General features: G+C 40.6%; 2 protein-coding genes across 2 annotated transcripts in view; both read right to left on the bottom strand.

Annotated features, from left to right (window-relative positions):
- stab2 (stabilin 2) overlaps positions 1–11938 on the bottom strand; it is a 37049-nt gene extending 25111 nt beyond the window's left edge. Inside the window, exons 1-19 of the mRNA XM_070928725.1 lie at positions 11843–11938; positions 10607–10731; positions 10236–10351; positions 7519–7604; positions 7035–7101; positions 6842–6937; positions 6517–6639; positions 5566–5762; positions 5041–5168; positions 4791–4924; positions 4136–4215; positions 3766–3915; positions 3364–3507; positions 3171–3233; positions 2448–2564; positions 2292–2345; positions 2135–2215; positions 1533–1685; positions 78–137 (exon numbers count right to left, since the gene is read on the bottom strand). Coding sequence (XP_070784826.1) covers positions 78–137; positions 1533–1685; positions 2135–2215; positions 2292–2345; positions 2448–2564; positions 3171–3233; positions 3364–3507; positions 3766–3915; positions 4136–4215; positions 4791–4924; positions 5041–5168; positions 5566–5762; positions 6517–6639; positions 6842–6937; positions 7035–7101; positions 7519–7604; positions 10236–10351; positions 10607–10731; positions 11843–11938 — 2070 coding nt within the window. The remainder of the gene's footprint in view (positions 1–77; positions 138–1532; positions 1686–2134; positions 2216–2291; positions 2346–2447; positions 2565–3170; positions 3234–3363; positions 3508–3765; positions 3916–4135; positions 4216–4790; positions 4925–5040; positions 5169–5565; positions 5763–6516; positions 6640–6841; positions 6938–7034; positions 7102–7518; positions 7605–10235; positions 10352–10606; positions 10732–11842) is intronic.
- Positions 11939–15398: 3460 nt separating this feature from the next.
- wnt16 (wingless-type MMTV integration site family, member 16) lies at positions 15399–19633 on the bottom strand. The gene is made up of 4 exons (XM_070928656.1): positions 19542–19633; positions 18075–18301; positions 16547–16836; positions 15399–15857 (listed from the first exon to the last, which is right to left on the bottom strand). The coding sequence occupies exons 1-4, from the start codon at positions 19631–19633 to the stop codon at positions 15399–15401; spliced, it is 1068 nt and encodes a 355-aa protein (XP_070784757.1).
- Positions 19634–19991: the final 358 nt, after the last annotated feature.

Consider the following 19991-nt stretch of genomic DNA (forward strand, 5'->3'; position numbering starts at 1 on the left):
TTGAGACTCTAATTCATACAGATACAGATATAATATAACTGGAAGGAAATGAAAATCAACAGAGTGAGACATCTTACTGTATAAACTCCAGACGAGCACTGTGACAGTTTGACTTTTAAGCAGCTGACACATTCACCCTGAAAAATACAAGAGATCGTCAAACATCCCAAAGACACTTAACAGAAAAATGACGGGAAACCAAACGCATTTCCTCTCAGTCTTTCAGTTTCTGGGGTGGAGGGTGTCAGCTGTATAATATAATTAAAAATTAAAAAACTTGACTCATAGAAGGTTTCTTTCATCAGTGTTTCTAAAACGCTGAAAAAAGACACTGAAGTCTTGTCCTACGTTTACAGAAGAAAGAATCTGGAATAAATGTTCCAGAACAAGAAAAATGGATTAATTGATAATGAATAATGTCACATTTTTGAGATACAGAGACTTCAGCTTTCTGACTGACAAGTTAAGTTTGGAAAAGGCAGTGTTCATTTTGTCAACAAAAACTTTAGTAATGTTTCTGTCAGTAAAGTTCTCTTTATTATCATCTAAATCATGGGTCACTGACAGGCGGACCGCGGCCCGAGTCCGGACCCAGACGCCGTCCTATACGGACCCAGATCTATAATCAATAAATTATTAAGGGATTTTAAATTTTTAATTATTTTAACCGACGCAGCTTTTCTAGTCTTTGCGGCACTGGTTTAGCGGCTCAAGAAACTCACAGACCAATTTCATACGAGTTACGCCAGCCCACGTGAAGCTGCTCAGCCAATCAAATCTGAGCATTCCAGGCGCTAAACATTGCGACTCTGAATGCAGACAGACGAGAGAGGTGAGAGGCGAGAGACTGATGATAAGACGAGTGAACGACACAGGGAGAGAAGACGGAGAGAGACTGAAGTCAAGATGTGAAACAGTTAACAAAGAAAAAGGGAAACTCAAGCTGCTGCTACACTTTATTTTGTTTTTCTAAAATTAAGCACTTTGAAGATGCACAATTTTTCTAAAGCTATTTTATTTATTTTCTCTATTCTATTTTTAAACGCAGCCCTTCTTTTAGTTAATGAGAGAAGAACATTATACATATCTACAGTATTATATATCTGTAGAGTTCAATGTTAAGTGACAATAAATATTGTCAGAATGTTTTTGAATTGTACTTTCTTTATTTGATTTGACAGTCAGTTGTTGATGACATGCAGACGTTGATACAACTAGTAGGCTACTTCAATATATATCACACTAAATCACAACGCAAGTTAGACATTATGATGTTCCGGACCTTTGCTTGAGGACATTTTCTCTAACTGGACCTCTTCGAACTTTAGTTTAGAGTTCGACAAGAAGCAGCAACATGCAGCAGCACACCGACATTTATAAAAAGCTAAGCTAAGGTAACTTTATCAGCTGTGGATGTAACGCTAGCATTACTTTCAGTCGGCCAACTTTCATCTTTGTATGTTGCTAACAAAATCTGACTAAAAAGACAAAAATAAATCAAAGTCAGGAATGTGGCTGCTGTTGAAGCTCACCTGGATGATTTTGGTCTCGGTGGTGTCACACCTGTGTGGCAGCACAGGTTTGATGGAAGGCGGAGTCAAAACTCCATCCAGAACATACAGATGTCCGTTTTTAGCTTCCACTGCTGCCTCCAACACCGCCGCTCCATCAACCAAAATCTGACCCTGAAAAACCAGTCATACAAATCAACATATTATTGTTGTTGTTGTTATTATTATTATAATATTGTTGTAATATTTATTTATTTCCTTATAATATAATGTGGCTGCTGTTTAGTGATGTACTTCACTATTCATTCATTATTACTTTATGTATATATATACTTTATAAACTTTATGTTCATTAAAACTTGAACGCATCATTTTTTTACTGATTTGTTCCACAAATTTCAGTAACATAATCAAAACCTGATTTGTTAGTTAACAAGTTGTTTGTGTTTTATGATTTCCCCAAAATAAAAGCATTCCTGTTCTTGAACCATTGAGACTTACAGTACAGTTACAAGGTAAGCAGCTGTTGTCACGGTGATGTTGGGATTTAAAAATGCATGGAAGTCTCACTGAGATCAACATAGATGGATTGACAGAAAGGGATTTTTTAGATCCACACTTACGTTTTCTGTCACGTTGATTGTCAGAGCCTGATTGGCCATCGTCACTATTCTGGGACTGGACGCGATGTTATAGACCTTGAGCTTCAAACGAGGGAAATGAATCATCAAATACAATGTATTTACTAAATGAAAACATTGGAAAGTGAGTTGTACTGACTGCAGTGGATGGGACGATGTGGTTCCTCAGCAGCTCCTGCAGTTTGTTGTGACCCTGAAGGAATAAAGAAAAAGAATAAAGAATGTTTTGGACCATTTTGTTTTATATTATAAACTCCTTGTTCAGACTTATTTATGTGTTGTGAGTGGTTCTTACTTCAGCACTGCTGAGGAACTGCAGGTGACCTTCACTCATTGCATCAAAGGCTGAACTGCTGGGAGCAAAGACGGTGATCGGACCAGGAAGGTCCATGACTGACGCCAGGTCAGCTTTCTGCAGAGGAAGTGTGTGATGTATAAATGCAAACCTAAGATAAATGCGCTCCTGTACTTAAAGTTGCACTTATTTTTGATATAACTACATAGACTTATGTTAAATGCAAAAAAAATAAAATTTTCTTTACTTGAGTTGCATTAACATAAATATACAAATTGGTGATTTATGGTCTTGTTGAGTTGCAGTTACGTATGTACATACATTTGTGATATATACACAACATTGTAATAGCTTAGAGACTTCCCATCCTGATCCTGATCCTGATCTTGATCCCGATCCAGATCCAGATCAAGATAAAGATCCTGATCAAACACCCAGAGGTGAACTGACTATGTGTACGTTTTGTCACAAAATCCAGAACGACATCAACTGAACTCAACTGTCCTCATCTATCCTCATCTGTCCTCATCTGTCATGGGGGTCGTTCAAACATGTAGGTTCATCCCCTGGAGACCAGCGATGTGACCAGGACATTTCTTTGATATCTGACTGATTGATGTTTTGTAAGTTTAAGCAGGATTCAGTATCTCACCAACTACTGACTGTGATTTAATGTAAATGTGTTATGAATATTCAGGGTCCAAAGAACTGTAATCTACAAACCTCTAATAAAGACTTGAACTTGTCAAATTTGCCGTAGTCAGAAATGATCTTCATCAGGTTCTCCTGAAGGAAACATAAGAGATGTAATGAGATAAATGAACGAGTGAATCAATAAAACGATGAAACATTAATACATATATTGTGTGTTGTCAGTGAGTTCTTTGACATGAAAATAAATGCTGTGTGTCTTCACCTGTGTGTCGCTCTCCACTGTGGGCGAAACACTGTCCATCAGCTTATTGATGATGTGAATCATCCCGTTGGACGCGACAACGTCAGACTGGATGATCAGACCTTTCTTCCTGCTGCCATGGATACGGATTTTAGTCTGAGTGTCCTGGAAGAGAACAGAAAGATGCTCTGTGGGTAGAAAAGTGATTTACAACCAGCTGATGTTTGGATGCTTTAATGTCATTTTCTTTAAGGGTTAAATAATCCAACTTAATTTTTGTTTTCACTTTCATGACACATTTTAATGTTGCTTGTTTCTGAGGTTTCAGTCATCTTTGATTTACTCTTCTGAAGACTTGAAAACTTTATAACGTATTATTATTAGAACTGTTGTGATGAATGAAGCCTGTGTTTTGTCTCTCACCCCTTCTGATGTGTCCGTCTCAGCTGATTTTCCAGTCAGGGTGTAAAAGACATCCGTTTTCTTCAGAGTGTCAAAGGGCATCACCCCGGCAACCAGGTGCATGTTACACAAGTATTTAGCTGTGGACGAGTCGGCTGTCAGAGTCCTCAGCTGGTCAACAAACAGACATCACATTCTTTAATCAGATATTTCCTGATTCAGAGTTTGTTTTGTTTTATTTCATCCTGTATTTTATTCAGACAAAGTTCTTGTAGAAATGTTTGACTCTGAAATGAATCTTCTAAGTAGTCAATCTGACTCAATGAACAAAAGGTAAAAACAGCTGCTGATAACAGGTTATCATCATTGGTTTATTCGATGTGGTTCTTACTGAAGTTCCTCTGAAGCCTTTATTGATAGGGACAAAAAGAGTGAAAGGACCCAAATTCTGCAGAGGCCACGATAGAGAATCTGAAAACACACACAGAATTACTATGAATGTTACTTATATTCATGTAAGACGCAGAAAAAAGTACTTGTAGTGTAGGAAAACGTATTGAAAATGCTTATGAACATAAAAAGACACAGTTTCACTAGAAAAGAACCAAATTTAGGCATGAAGAACAATTATGCTGCCCCCACTCAAAGACACTGTCAATACAGAAACAATCTGCCAGTAACTTAAAACAAAAGTTCCCAACACTAAAAGTTGGGAACTCTTGGAGCTGGAGTCAGTCATGGTTAGCTCAGCTTAGCATAAGGACTGGAAACAGGGGGAAATAGCTAGCCTGTCTGTCCAAAGTTCAAATCCACCTAGCAGCTAAAACCCACTGATTAACACGTTCTGTTTAATGTGAACACAAACAGAAATGTAAAAGTAACAGTTTGTGGTTTTGGGGAGAGTCATAGACAGTTTAACATCTGTATTTCGTTGGTACAAAGATTGAATGCACTTATTACAAGTTGAAAAGGTATAAGACAAAAGTATCTGATAAATTAATGTAATGTTTATATTCTTATTAGAAATGAATAAATCATCATCGTACCAAACAGAGTGATGGCGTTGCTCAGCTGACCGCTCCACTGTCCTCCAGGTTCTGTATTCAGACTGTTCAGACGCTGTATGATGTTCCCATAACAGACTTTACCATTTCCAAGGTAACCCTGGAGACAGGTGCACCTGAGGGACAGAGAGACAGGTGATCTGTATGATCCCACTTCAATGCTGTTGAACATTTGTACATCTGTACGTTCAGTCGAGACAGACGTGAAGCTAAAGAAAATAAAGAGACTGACTCGACTCTTCCTGGTCCCACAGTGGTACAGTTGGCGTTCTTGTCACAGGAGTCAGGTCTACAGGAATCCATCAGGCTGCAGCCACCGTGCGACAGGTGGTCAAAACCAGGAAGACACTCACAGTGAGACTAAACAAGACACAGAGTGTTAATTTCATCTAAATATACAGAAACACTGCTGCCCCCTATAGACTGCAGCACCATTACAGCTGCAAAATGACCGTGTCTGCCAATACTTGTTTCTAATCCTGATTCTGATCCTGTTCCTGATCCTGATCTTGTTCCTGATTCTGATTCTGATCCTGAATCTGTTCCTGTTCTTGTTCCCATTTCCAGATTCTGTTCCTGATCCTGATACAACTCTCATCCTGCTCTTGTTTCTGATTCTGTTGCGGAACCTGCTTTGGTTTTTCTCATAAATACGATCAGGATCGTATTTATGATCCTGTTCTTGTTTCCAATCCTGATATAAATTCTGATCCTGATCCTGCCCTTGATCTTGCCCCCAGTCTCAGTATTTCCTTACCTTCCCTGGTCCATCATAGACACAGCGTGCAGACTCTGCGGAGCAGCCTCCCTGTTTGGTCTGACATGGATTGATGGCCATGCAGATTCGCCCGTCCCCGGTGTAACCCTCATTACAGGCACAGAGGTGCTGGTTGGGACCCGTGTGGACACAGGAGGCATGGACATGACAGGCCCGCTGGAGACAAGGGTTTATGGCTGAGGAGACAGAGGAGGAAAGACAAACATCACAATGATTTCTAATATTCTCTTTAAGACGTCTTATTGGTCAAATTAACTCTTAAGTTACGAGAACAGAACCCAAAATTGTTAAACATACTTGAGTTTTCTGAAACCTGAGGTTCATAAAATACTAAACATTTTGTTCCGAAAATACAAGGATCGGGATCAATGAGAAACATATGATCATAATTATGGTGGGTTGGTGTCACATCCCTGTGTTCTGAGAATTCTCTGTATTGAAACTAATAAATTAATTTCACTGTGATTGTACCTTATATGATTATATGTGACAAATTAAACTATTGATTGATTGATTGTGGACTTGACTGCGAGCAAAGACATCTCTTTGGCTAGACCTAATGTTTTTCTGATCCTGATCCTGATCCTGTTCTTGTTCCTGATGATGATCTTGTTCCTGATCTGAATTCTATTTCTGCTCCTATTCTTGATCTTGATCCTGATGTAGTTCTTGATTCTAATCCTGATCCCAATTTAGGATCTGATTGTCAACTTGCTCCTGATCCCAATTCTGTTCCTGTTCTTATTCCTGATCTTGATCATGATCTTGCTCTTACTTCTGATCTTGATCCAAATCCAGTATCTGATCCTGATCTTGTCTCTGATCCTGGAACATTTGCACCATAAATGTACTGGAACCTAATTCTCAAATTCTCATAATTTGAGTAAAGATTTTTATGAGATGAGAATTGAATGTTGTTGTTTTACTCACATAAACACTGAGCTCCTGATTTCTGGTAACCAGGCCGACACTGACACACCAGCTGTCCTGTCAGAGCTTCTTCCATACAACGGGAGTTCTGCTGACAGCTGAGAGCCGCACACTCCGGTAACTCTGAAACACAAGGCCGTTATCAGCACAGGTGACAGGTAAAAGATAATAACTTCCATCAGAAACAGGTACCAGTTACCGGGTCCTGGATACAGGTAACAGAAACAAAAACAGAAGTACAAGAACAGGTGACAGGTAACAGGAACATTACAGGTAACAAGTAACCTTACACTTGCTGTTTATCCAATAATCACATCTGACTGACCTTGATCACAGTTTGGACCTTTATATCCAGAGAAACAGAAGCAGGTACCAGCACCTCTTAAACCAGAGTCACACAGACCGTGAACACATGAACACGCTGCAGAGACCAAAAACAAAAAAAAGAAATGCATGAGAAATAAATGCGAATGAACAGAACAGTAGAGATGGATTTTATTCATTACAATGTTAGTTACCTGAACTACAGGTGGGACCATATCGACCAGATGCACAATCCTCACATGCAGTTCCTGCAAAGCCCACCTGGATCCATCACACACACACACACACACACACATACACACACACACACACACACACACACACACACACAAATCTGCAGTCACAAATATTACCTTTTAAAGGATCACAAGGTTCCCAAGAATCTCCTCACTGACAACTAGAACATCTCAAAGGATGACTAGAACAACCTATCGTACCCCATGGACCTCCTAAAAGATGACTAGTTTCAATAGAATCACGAGATGAAATCTACTGCCAGATCACTAGAAACTCCTTAATGGCCACTAGAACAACTTAAAGGATTACTAAAACCATGTAGTAGTCTACAACTCCCCTGTGATAACCTAAAGGATGACTAGAACCACATACACGCCCTATATGTTTTTAATCCAATCCAGCAGTAAGTGTATTATTGTATCCAGGTGTGCGTTATGTTACCTGACAGCTGCAGGTTCCGTTTCCTCCCACTCCATCAGAACAGACCCCTCTGTTGCTGCAGGGTCTGTCTGCCCGATCAGGACACTCTGAAACACAGACATCACATTCACACCTCACTGAGGACACAACAGGAAACAGTCAGCAGAAGTTTGTAGAGGGTTGAGACAGCATTGTTTTGATGTTTTCTGTGAGGAAACAGATCCTCCCTCCATCCATCCTTCCACTTCCTTCCTGGTTCTCTTTCCTCTCTTCAGTCTTTATCTTCTTCCTCTGTCCCTCTCTTATCTCCACATGTCATTGCTTCACCAACCAGCTCTGTTTCCTTCTTTTCCTCTCAGACTCCTGACCGTCATCTACAACATTTTTCATCAAGATTCATAAGAAGTAGTGATGGGAATTTTGGTTCTTTTTAGTGAGCTGGATCATTTGGCTCAGCTCACCAAGAAGAGCCGGCTCTTTCGGCTCCCAAACGGCTCTTCATTTTACCACTTATACCTTTTATAATTCAGCCAAATTTAGCGCTGTTTTGACTTATGATTTGTATGTGTACACATATATCACTTAAATTATTCAATACATCCTTTGTACTGAAGTATTCAAAAGTAAAAATTACATTTTCTAATATCAATAAATTGCTGTAGCCAATTGTTTTCATTGCATTTACAGACCCTTGTAACTCTCTGAAACCACCCAATGAATGCACTGACTTGTTTGTAGAACCACTCTGCTACACAAAGCAGATAGAAACACCTATAAAAACTTAAGCATAGAAATTAGAAACAAAGGACAGCTATTGACATTTTCAATTTTTATTTAAACACACACCCCTAACAAAACAGCAGAGCTTTATTTTAGTATTAACAAAAGAACAGCAACAGCTGACTTCAAAACTTTGCTGTGCCTAAAAATAACAAGTATAATATACTGTATAGGTGTATATATATATATAAATAAAGTACTGAAAAAGTAAAGTGAAGTAAAACTAATCATAAATAAATATAAATAAATAATAAAAATAAATATATTGCAATGTGCAAATTGCAAAACAGCAGCATCCAACAGTTTTAGGTGTCTCTTTGAACTAACCACCATCAACTATCTGACTAACTTTTTATTATTTTTTTCAGGGCAGATTGGCATTGAGGAAGACCAAGTGCCTCAGCTTAGAGGGGCTGATCCGGTTTCTCCTTATTATTATCTGCCCTGCACGTGACATTCAGTCACTGACTGCATGGAGCACCCGTGGCGTGGAGATCGTCGTATCATTCTGCCTTGTATTACTTTACAAAAAAAAACGGGTCGGTCGTGGACGGGAGCCGGCTCCCATCGTTCACTTAAAAGAGCCGGCTCTTTGAACCGGCTCGTTCGCGACCGACACATCGCTTATAAGAAGATCCCAACAGTTGAGTTCAACAGAGAAACTCAGAGAGGAATCTGGAACAGATACAGTAAAAGGTTTGAATCCCAGGACAACCGGTGGACATGTGTGTTTGAGGGGGTTAAACATGAGGTGTCTAGTCGGTATAGCTCCATGTCTGACTGTCAGCACATTTCTGTCCTGCTGACTGAGAATCTGTAAAGAGGAAGGAAGTCCTGGTTCCTGCAGGATGCAGATCATCCTGCAGGACTTAACACTGACTGAACATGTGACAGAAGTCACCTGACATCTAAGAAAAAACAGTTAGTGTCATCAGATCAGTTATATTAGTGACCTGCTGCCCTCCTACAAGCTACAGCCTCAGATCCTCAGGCAGGGCCCTTCTGGTTCAAGACTAAAGGTGACCGTTCAATGGGTTTTATTTAATTGTGGTGCTGAATTGTTTTTATTTAGTTTTTCCCATGTAAAGCACTTTGTAATGTTGTTTTGAAAGGTGCTAAATAAAAAATACATTATCATTATTATTAAGTGTGTTAAAGATCAATATGCCACAGAATTTAAAGCAGTCCACCACCTCAGTTGATATGTCATCAGGGGTGATTGTAGTTGAATGTCGGTGGTCTTTTTCTTGCTGAAGTCAATAATCACCTCTTTAGTTTGATGTGGTTCAGGTTCAGGTAAGATGGTGGTTTTGGTTCAATATTGAAAAAGTCAACAGGTTCTGCTTTGTGCTTCAAGTCTACGTTGACTTGAGTTTCTAAACAAAACCAGATGAGTTTGTCTGTTAAAAATGACTCATCTGGTCATTTCCTGATCTGACACCTCTGCGGTTGAGGTTTGGTTTTGGCACAAAAACTACTTGGGAAGAATTTAAGAGAAATGGTTCTTATGGTTGAAAGAAACCAACATAGACTGTTGCCAGGTGACAGGATGTGGTCTCCATTTTGATTTCAATTAAATTGTGAAACACATATGTAAAGACCCAGGACCGTGTTCATACCCATTCTGGGGTACACCAGGACTCGAAATTGGTTCCCCTGTTCTTTCCTTTAGCAGGTCAAACTTCAGACATGAACACAAACAACTTCTGACTCTAACAGGAAGATTTTAATGAAATGTCCTGATTTCAGTCCTGCTCTCCAGGAGACGAACCGTCAGATGTTAATGACCCCATCGAGCACCACCAACAGGTCAAAATCCAACCTTGATGAACACTTCTAAAAACAGCGTATCTAGAAAACTATTGTCCAGGTTTCCATTAAGTTTATTGATCCCATTCCTGCTCCTCAGAGGATGACCTCTTTAGATTTTAATGACATTAACATGTTTCTACACTCACCAATACAGTCTGGACCCCAGTAACCTGGACAGCAGCTCTTCACCTCCACCTCCCTGTAGCACTCGAAGGAACAGCCGCTGATGGCCAACTTCAGACTGTTAGTCTTGATGTGGTACCTGTACAGAGAAGACAAATGTCTGACTGCTGATGCTGTTATGTATCAACATATAACCAAAATAAATAAATGTCTTGTGCTCTGACTCTGGCTTGATGGAGTACTGAAGTGTTTTGCTCATGAAAACCTAACAGACTGACTTCTGTGAACAATGTTTTCTGGGGTTTTGTAGTATTGTCATAGCTGATGTGTGTGAGATTATGATATTATGTTTTGGTAGACTGAGCCTCGATGAGATGGTTCATGTGTTCCTCACTTGCAGTCCCGAGTGGGGGATCGGGGGGTCTGTTTGTATCCTGACGGACAGAGCATCAACATGCTGATGCTGCAGGAGTGACATGCTGTCCGAGTCCTCAACACCGTCAAGTTCGAGCAGAAGTTCTGACAGAACAGACACAACATGTGGTTTGATATCATCACTTGTGGCTTTTAGTTTGAAAGAGAAGAGGGATAGGAAGTTCAGACATCATGTTTCTTCCAGCTGAAGCTGAAAAGACAACGTCACACCTCCTCTTTACTGATCACCGGTCGGTTTTACAGTTGATTTTAACATTTAACTGATTACATTTAAAGCATTTACATGTAATTTAGATTACATTTAAAAAATCAGAAAACAGTTACAGCTTTTATTCTGTTTCATTCTGTGATTTTATTTCTCTGATACATTGTAGGACTGAAATGTTTTCATCTTGATTTTCCATGTAAAGCACTCTGTTGTGAAATAATAATAAATAAAGATGATTATTATTATTGTAATTATTATTAATTTGGTTCCCATCTAAGTTTAAGTGTCAGTATGTTGGGACAGAGCAGAATCTGGCTATCAAGAAGATCACACTTTTCTTTAAAATGTGATTTCTGTTGGAAACACGTCACATGATCTGATTTGTTCCCTTTTATAATTAGAGATTTGAGTTTTTGAGTTTTTGAGTTTTGAGTGAAACTTTTTCAGACCCAGAAATCAAAACTTTCAAACATCAGAAACATCAGAAACATCGTAAACAGGAAGTGAGTAGAATAACTCTACTGGCTGCTGTGGTTATCAGCTCCATCTGATCCACCCAGGAAACACACAGAAACACTCACACAGGTCCTGGAAAAGACCTGGAAAGGACCTGGAGTTCTTTAATGAAGCTTTCTAGTTTAGGTTTAAGGCTATTTAATTATAAAACCTTGTTTCACTGCTGATTAGTGATGAAAGCTTTAACAAGCTTTAAAACACTGCAACCATCCCATAATCTGCTCCAACACACTGTCACATCTGTCTTCTGAATGCATGTTGATCCAGTGGTTCCAGATCAAACTGAGCTGGTTTTAATCTCAACATGAAGCTTTGAAGGGTTAATCATCCTTCTCTTGTCCACTCGTTTCCAAAAGGGACATTTTCAGTAACACACTTTGTAGCAGCTGAATTTGCAAAGCTAAAATATAAATATACATATAACATAAATATATATATATATATATATTAATAAATAATAATAAATTCTACCTGTTGGGATGCAGCCGAGCTCATCTTCATCTCGTCCGTCATCATCATCATCATCAGAGAGACAAACAGCAGCTTTAAACTCTGACTGGACTCCATGACGTCTGTCCTCTCTGCGTCTCTCAGCTGATCTGTGGTCAGTCTCACACTGTCTGTCGTCCTTTTCAGCATCCCATCCCTCCCCCTCCTCCTCCTCCTTCTGCCCGCCCCCCCGTCCCTCCTCCATCAGTCCTCCATGTGTTTCCTGAGTATCTAGTGAAACTCAAAGAAAACTGCTGAGTCAGAAGCTTTTTACACACAGACAATCTATTTCATAAAGAATCTGAGATCATTTACACGCGTCAGAGGTTTAAAGCTGATTATGATTCAGATTCTATAAATGTGACGATTTCTAGTCACAGAAAAGTTAGCAGATGTTAAAGACAAGCAGAGTTTCTCCATCATCAGATCAGAAACAACATGTGGACCAGGTGTGGACCCTCACCTGGGCGACGGTGTCTGATGCGGAAAGAACAGTTCTTGCTGTCAATAATAACAACTCCTCAGAACTTTTCTCATCATATTTCAAGATATGAATCTAGATCAGCTGCGTTGACATTAACTGAATGAACTGAATGAATCTGGTTTCTGTAAGAAGACCTCGCCCCACTTTAGTTTTTGTTTCGTCTGTTGAACTCTGAGCAATCAGATAAAGTGTGTGTGTGTGTGTGTTATCAGCAGTGTGTGATGACGGAGCAGAAAGTTTCAGGAAAGAGAAAAGAGCGACCAAATCTTTTTCACAGTCCAGGATGTCCTGCTATTCACTGCACACACACACACACACACACACAAAGTGCTGAGTGGCAGTACTAACAGGACAGTTAAGTCACACGTTGACCCACAGAAGAAGACGTTTCAGCTTCATCACTGAAGCTTAGTGGAAATGTATCTTTGGGGTGTTCACGAGCTTTAGATAAAGTTCAGTTGTAACGTCTTAAGTTTCTCATGAAGGTCATTAAAAGAAAACAAAAGTGGGATCCAGAGTGATGAAGCTCACACCCTGTTAATCTGAAGATAAATTACTTTTTATACAAGATTCAGATATTTCTGCAGCTTTTTACAGCAAATATTTCAGGTCAATCAGTATTATTATTATTATTATTATTACTATTATTATCAGTATTATTTGTAGTCTTTGTTCTCCTTCCTGTCTTTCCTCCTTCAGTCCATCAGGGGGCAGCAGATTGATGACATCAAAGATACAGGAAGTAGAAAGCTCCTCTGCAGCTCATGAAGTGGTTAAAGACTCTGCTTCATATATTTATTATTTTTATTAATTAATATTGATCTATGTGTTTGTGGTGAACCACAGGGATGAGTTCAGGGCCCTCTGATGTTCTGTAAAAACAAGCTTCAACATGTGAAGTCTGACAATTATTATGAGATAGAATATATCAAATATGACAAAATGGGACATTTATTAGATTATATTTGTAGCATAATTAAATGTTTGTATGTAATGTTTATTTACACATTTGTCTAAATATGTAACATAGAAGTAATAACGTTTGTTACATAATATTTACACATAAATAAAAGTTCATTGCTAAAAATAAAAACACAAAAGCTTTTTATCTCATGTTATATATTCATTTATCAGGAAGATGTTTTGTTTTCTGATTTTCATGAATGAGTCTGTCAATAAAGAAAAACAACAATCGATAATGAATATTAGTTCAAATGTTGAGTTCATCAGTTTTTCTTGTAATCAGGACTTCTTGACCTTGTTAACAGCTGATCAGTTTGTTGATGAGTCTCAAACAGAAAAATATCCAGAATCTTGAAGAACAAACAACTAAAATACAACTTCAGTTCCAAAAACAAGTTCTGCAGCTTAAAAATTCAGAAATTAATTTTAAAAACTGCAAAAACTTGAAAAAAACAAATTAGATGTATTTATTCTTTCATTCTGATTAATTCAATGATTTGGTGGATTTCAAATATTCAATAAAACATGTTTTGCAAATTGTTCGGGATCAAAGATTCATGATGAGTTCATGTGAGAAACAGAAACGTAAATGGAGTAAAGTAGCAGAGTTCTGCTGTTCTCCTGTTGGTGGCGCTGCAGCTGTGCAGAAGCTGCAACTTCTGCACAGCTGCAAAGTTTAGAATCCATCATGTGAGAGTCATCTGAATGGGGGACTCCGCCACCAATAATAGAAATACTATATAGAGATATGATTAAGATATACACTGAATGTTGACTAAAAATAACATCAAAACTGATGTGATTTCATCAAAATCACGACTTTAAGTGTAAATAAGAATAAATGATCAGTTTTTATTTGGTGTTTGTTTCCTTCATTTAACATTTTGTTCCTCTGCATGAATGAAAATAAAACACTGCAGTATAATTGAAAGTGATGCAGAATAAACATTTGAACAGCTTTCCTGTTGGGGGTGCTGTGATAAGATTTCATCTTCTGAAAAACTCTTAACGACAAGAAAAAAAGTTTCAGATTTAACTTTATAAAAATGACTATTGGAGAAATTCTTTAAGTTATAATTTACATTTTGACCAATCACAGTCTGTTGTCTGCTGAAGATGAGACCGCCAGATTTACTTCAATTATTAATCATTAATATATAGTATATCTTGGTGGTACTCAGTTGGGGCAGTGTGTATACAGACAAAACAGACAAACTTGAGCCCTGTTTATTTAGCCTATATTTGTTCACATTTAGTCACATGGTCTCCATTACAGCAGCTGAATCAGCTGTTAGCAGCTCCTGTCTGCAGCGTCCTCATGGGTGGACAGACAACCATCACTGATCACTGAGACACAGAAGGAAACTTAAAAACAGGAGGATTCTCAGGCAGGTTCTGCAACGTCTTTCTCTCAGATGTCTGAGCTGATTTCTGGAGGTTTATTCTGATGGACATCAGAGGTGATGATGTCCTCTGGAAGTGGACGTCACTCTGAATGATTCAACATGAGTTTCATGTCTGTGAGTTCACATCTGACTGAGTTATGACTCTGAGAAGGAGGGAGATTTTTATTTAATGCAAATTGCAGCAATCTGTCACTAAGTGTTTTAAAGTATCTAAAGTCGCTGCTGCAGCTCCACCTGCTCACAAACTACTATAACTACCTTCCTGTTGTTTTTACAACACCTGCATGCACCTGTCCCTTTCATCTCACACAGTATCTTTACCTTACCTCTCTCTCTTCACCCCCACTTCGACTCTCCTGCGCCCCTCTGGGGAGGAGCCTCACAGTCTGAAAACCTCTGGTTTGTTTACACGTTAGCAACAAAGTTGGATGCAGTGGTGAAGAAACATGTTTGACGTGTTTCTTTCTAATTTTTGGCCCATTTTGACTCAAAACGTTTGTCACTGACATCGAAATTAATCAAACCACTCTGATGACATCATCTCACGAGGACCAGATCTTTGCCATAGAAAAGTTTCGTGTTGGTTGAAGGACAATCCAATAACGTCCATTCAAACCAGACGCGTCAGTTTGTCTTTAAAGACTGTTTATTTTCCAGGTGTGTTCTATCCTTTATTGACTTTCCTTTATTTGCAGGTGTGCATGTCGTTCATGCTCTCGCAGCGCCTGCAGCGGACATAGCAGCACCAGACGAACTTGCACTCGCAGCGTTGGACATGTCTCACCAGATGAGTGTTGTATCCTCGGCCGCAGCACAGCAGGTTGCAGCCGTCGGAGCCGGTGGACGTCCGGTTGCAGCGGCGTCCTCTGGTGCCGGCGACGCCCCGCCGCTGGTCCTCCAGGCAGTAGTTTGGGGACTTGTTGAAGAAGATGAGCTGCTGTTTGTCCACAGGGAGGCGACGCTGATCCTTCCTCCTCGTCTTCCTCCTTGAGCGGTCTGACACTTGGATGCTGCGTTCATAGCGCTCCTTCAGGTACACGCCGACACGCTCGAACGCTGCCATCGTCCTCCAACACGTCTTCACCGCACAGGAGCCCGAGACGCCGTGACAGCGACAGTCTGTCGACATCGTCCTGTCTATTGCCTGAAGGACAGAGAAGAAGAGAGGACACTGAGTGAAGACACAAAGGACAAAGTAAGAGGAGAGGACACTGAGTGAAGACACGAAGGACAAAGTAAGAGGAGAGGACACTGAGTGAAGACACGAAGGACAGAGAAGAAGAGGGACACTGAGTGAAGACACAAAGGACAGAGAAGAAAAGGGACACTGAGTGAAGACACAAAGAACAGAGAAGAAGAGAGGACACGAAGTGAAGACGCGTCCTAACCCTATGAATAATGTGAAGTGGGTGATTTGGGTCACACACAAACTAACAGCTTGTTTGTCAAATCATGTTTGAATTTTCAGATGAGTTTAAGAGACAAGCTGATCAAAAGGAGACAGACGTGATGCTCCAGATACTGAATGTAGCCTTCTTAGTCCTCAAGAGCCCATTAGGTGCCGGCAGACACAGAACCTCCCAGCAGGGCGCTTTGAGAGCGCACAAGAATGTTTTCTGCACACGTGTGAAAAAAACATTTTCCCGCCTCACCTCCACTGCTACAACTCCATCCTAGTGGAGACACTGAGATGGTTCATCTCAACCAATTTATCTTGAACTTGGAGATAAAGTTACAGCCGACAGGCATCGAACACAACAGAGAACTTACTGATGATCATTTATTAGATCCAGATCAGTAAAATGATCCCGAAGACGTCCCTGTCCTCCTCACCTGTCGTCCTGCCTCACTGTTGTGCTGGTTCATGGTGGTCAGTGTGTATCCTGCTCTGGTTGTCGACATATTTTTGACGCCATTGTCGACGAACTTGCGGCTGAACCAGGTTCCGTACTGGATGTGGTCCGAGCAGCCGCCCCAGTGCCAGCCCTCCAACGACGAGCCGCCGCCCTGCAGCCGAGCGTCGCAGCCACACTCCGTCATGTTGCCCTGACTGCAGGAGCGCGTGACGGCGTGGACCAGCCCCGCCGCCATCACCGCATAGATAAACGCTGTTTCTTTGGTTCCTACGGGAAGAGGGGGGGGGGGGGGGGGGGGTCAGTGTGACATCAAGAATAAATGAAATATTTGGTTAAGAATCAGAAGGAAAGTTTTTAAGTACAATATGACTCATCATCCACTGATGAAAACCATGAAAGGTGACTGAAAGCTACAGATGAAGCTAGAAAGTGGACTAAATGGTTCTTCAGCTCGTCGCTCCAGTTTGTTTTCTTCTTGCTTTCAGTTTGATGTGAAGAAGGAAACAACTAAGCGGAGGACACCTCAGCTCCTTTCAATGCTTACACTTAAACTGACCCTTCCACTTCACTCAGCGTTCAGGCTTTTACTTACAAAGTTTAAACCAAAACAATATTTCAAAGTAAAATATATATTTTGAAGACAATGATTAATTAATAAATGTATATTTTTTATTAAATGTTGGCGGTTTATGAGCTCTGATCTTCATTTAACTTAAATTTCAACATAAAAACATCTCAGTCAGGATGTAGAAATCATTGAACTCAGTCAAATTTAAATATGTTTAAAGTATTTTCCAGTGTGGTTTTGTCCTCCGTCCGTCGCTGACTCTGAGTTGTAATGTAGATTAAAGAAGCCTCACATGTCTCTAATATCCTGATTTAAAACATGTGATGGACTCATTGAGAACAAAATGTTACCGAGAAAAACAATACCATCTGTATATCAGTTATTATCTATGAATGTAATTAGGCCTAAATCCATTTGTTTCATCCTGACATTTTTACTGAAATATTTAAGTGATATTTTTGTGACTGACGTTTTGAACATATATAGGGTAAACTTCTCCAGCATCGAACATCATTAAAGTTCCTATAAGATTCTGATTTAAAGTTCACATTTAAGAACAAAAGAAACATCTGCAGTCATGAGACAAACGTCTGTCTTCGACGTCTGTCCAACACTGTAGCATTTAACTATGCTATCTATAGGCCCAAATACGTACGGAGGTTCTTACTCCGAATTCCGTAAACACTTCCTTAAATACTAAATACCTCGGCTCAGGTGCATTTAGGTTCAGCTGTACTTAGACTTAGCTTAATTACTTACTGAAGTCTAACTGCTTCAGCTCTAAGTGGAGCTGAGCCTGAGTTTAGACTGATGACAGCTGAGTCCAGTCCGACAAGGTAGATCTGAGCCTGACAATCTGAGTCTGAGATGTCCTAAAGAGGCCTTGGTACAGAGGATAAACCCTTTCAGTGTGATGAACACGAGAAACCCTCCTCACCGCTGGTTAACTCGTATCCGAACACGGACGGGTCGTCGCTGGTGGAGCAGTTCCACCTCTCGTGTCTGAACTGGCTCTGACACTCTGCGATGGCCAGCCGGGCTCCGTCCTGGATGCTGGGCAGCAGGAACGGCTTCTTCCTGCACAGGTCCCGCTGTTTGTGGCTGAGAGGGAGGGTAGCACAGCTCAGCTTCTCCGGGACTCCCGCCGAGGTCACACCCAGCCACCTGCAGAAAACACCAGTTACTAATCCACGCTGAAGGAAGGAACACCAAACCTCATTAAAAAGACCTACTTTTTTCCAAAGTCTTCCTGTCAGCGAGTGTATAGAGGCTACATGGAAAACAATAAGACATCAGGCAGATTTTACAATCCGTAGGTACGGCTTTAAAATAAAAAGATGTAGATAAATATATAACATATGGAAGGGAAGGACAGTTAGAGCTGTGACGTTGTGAACTGAGCCGAATGAAAGAGGATGAAAGTGGATCTCATGGCTCCGGGGGATGTAGGTCTGTTATATTTTACGGGGTGTGTCAGAGCCTACAATCTATTAACATCTTAATTGTAATTGGACTTTCTCAAATTTGTAAATGTAATTGCATTAAAGTCGCCTTATGAAGGGCCTCACCTGTATTGCCCCCAACCCCCCCCCCCCCCCCCCCCCCCCCCACCCCAGAGCACATCAACAGCGAAAATGCTCCAATCCAGCTCAGAAGGAAAACGACCGCCAACTCTGGAAATTCTGTGTTTATTTTCATTAAATCCCGAATTTGAGACTTTTTTGTACACCGAATTAAAGAGTCCCTTCGCTCCAAGAGATGCACCGAATTATGATTTATTATTCAATGAGTCCTGGCGCAGGCACATTCTCTAAGATTGATTCAGATTGTAATTTCCACTGCACTTTCTTCAACTGAATGAATCTCAAACGATCCCAGATGAAAAGTTGGTATTTTATTTATAAATGTGCTATTTTGTTTATTCCCGAATTATAGAGTGGACCACTTTGCCCTAAAAACGGTACGAAATCAAATCTGAAGCAGTATGTACCTGACGAGATACACAAGGACGCCTTAAATTCGCAGTTTTTTTAGATGGAATTTGTCTTTATTGGATCTCCGAAGTTAATTGAGTAAAACCAGTGCGCTCTGGCTCAGATCCCACGAACAAACAGCCTGAGGACTCAAACGTTCAGCTGGCTGTACAGGACACCGTGGAAACAATTCCAAACTTCAGACTGGACTCTGGAGAAAAACAGTGAATGGACAACAGAAGACTCCAAACAAGAACTTAGAACTTTTTCCGATTAAGAAGTTTGCCTAGTATTTATTAAAAGTGCTATATGAGCTGTAACAAATTGACCGTTTCTGTAATGAAGTTTGGTTTTGTTGCTTCTCCAAAGTTCATTGCGTAAAAGCAGCGCGCTCCAGCTCGGTTCCCGTGAACCAGTAGGCTCATACTTACATCCAGCTGGCTCTGCAGCAGAGCGGACACACCGAGACCAACAGCAGAGTCAGAGTGCACATGTGTCGGACTCCACAGCTCCGTCTCTCCATGACCTCTTCATCGACCTGAGCCGCCGGGCTGTGCTCTGAGTCTGTCCATCAGCAGAAGTCTCTGTCTCACACTAAAACCCGGTCCAGGAGCAGATGAATTAATCCTGGATCTCCGTGCATATATGATCATCCAGTGAAGAGGAGAGCGCGCGGCGGCGGCTCCGTCCCCGCTGTCCCGCTCTGACTCGCGGTGATGATGTGATGAAGTCTCTTCTGCAGGAGTTTGTTCAGCTTCCAGTCCAGGTTGGCTTCTGCAGGAGAAGAAGCAGGGCCGAGCGGTCCAGTCCGAGTCCCGGAGGATCCTCATTGGACCAGCAGGGGATTCATATTCAACAGCTGACGTCACAGCCGGAAGCTA

The sequence above is a fragment of the Enoplosus armatus genome, chromosome 22, assembly GCF_043641665.1.
Source record: "Enoplosus armatus isolate fEnoArm2 chromosome 22, fEnoArm2.hap1, whole genome shotgun sequence".
NCBI classification, from domain to species: Eukaryota; Metazoa; Chordata; class Actinopteri; order Centrarchiformes; family Enoplosidae; genus Enoplosus; species Enoplosus armatus.

Bases quoted from the DNA above. Each gene is read 5' to 3' on its own strand.
- wnt16 (XM_070928656.1), bottom strand. From the start codon at position 19,633: ATGGAGAGACGGAGCTGTGGAGTCCGACACATGTGCACTCTGACTCTG. The intron at 16,837-18,074 runs GTGAGGAGGGTT...CTCTTCCCGTAG, and splicing joins CGGATACGAGTTAACCAGCG to GAACCAAAGAAACAGCGTTT. The intron at 15,858-16,546 runs GTGAGGAGGACA...TCTGTCCTTCAG, and splicing joins ACAGTGAGGCAGGACGACAG to GCAATAGACAGGACGATGTC.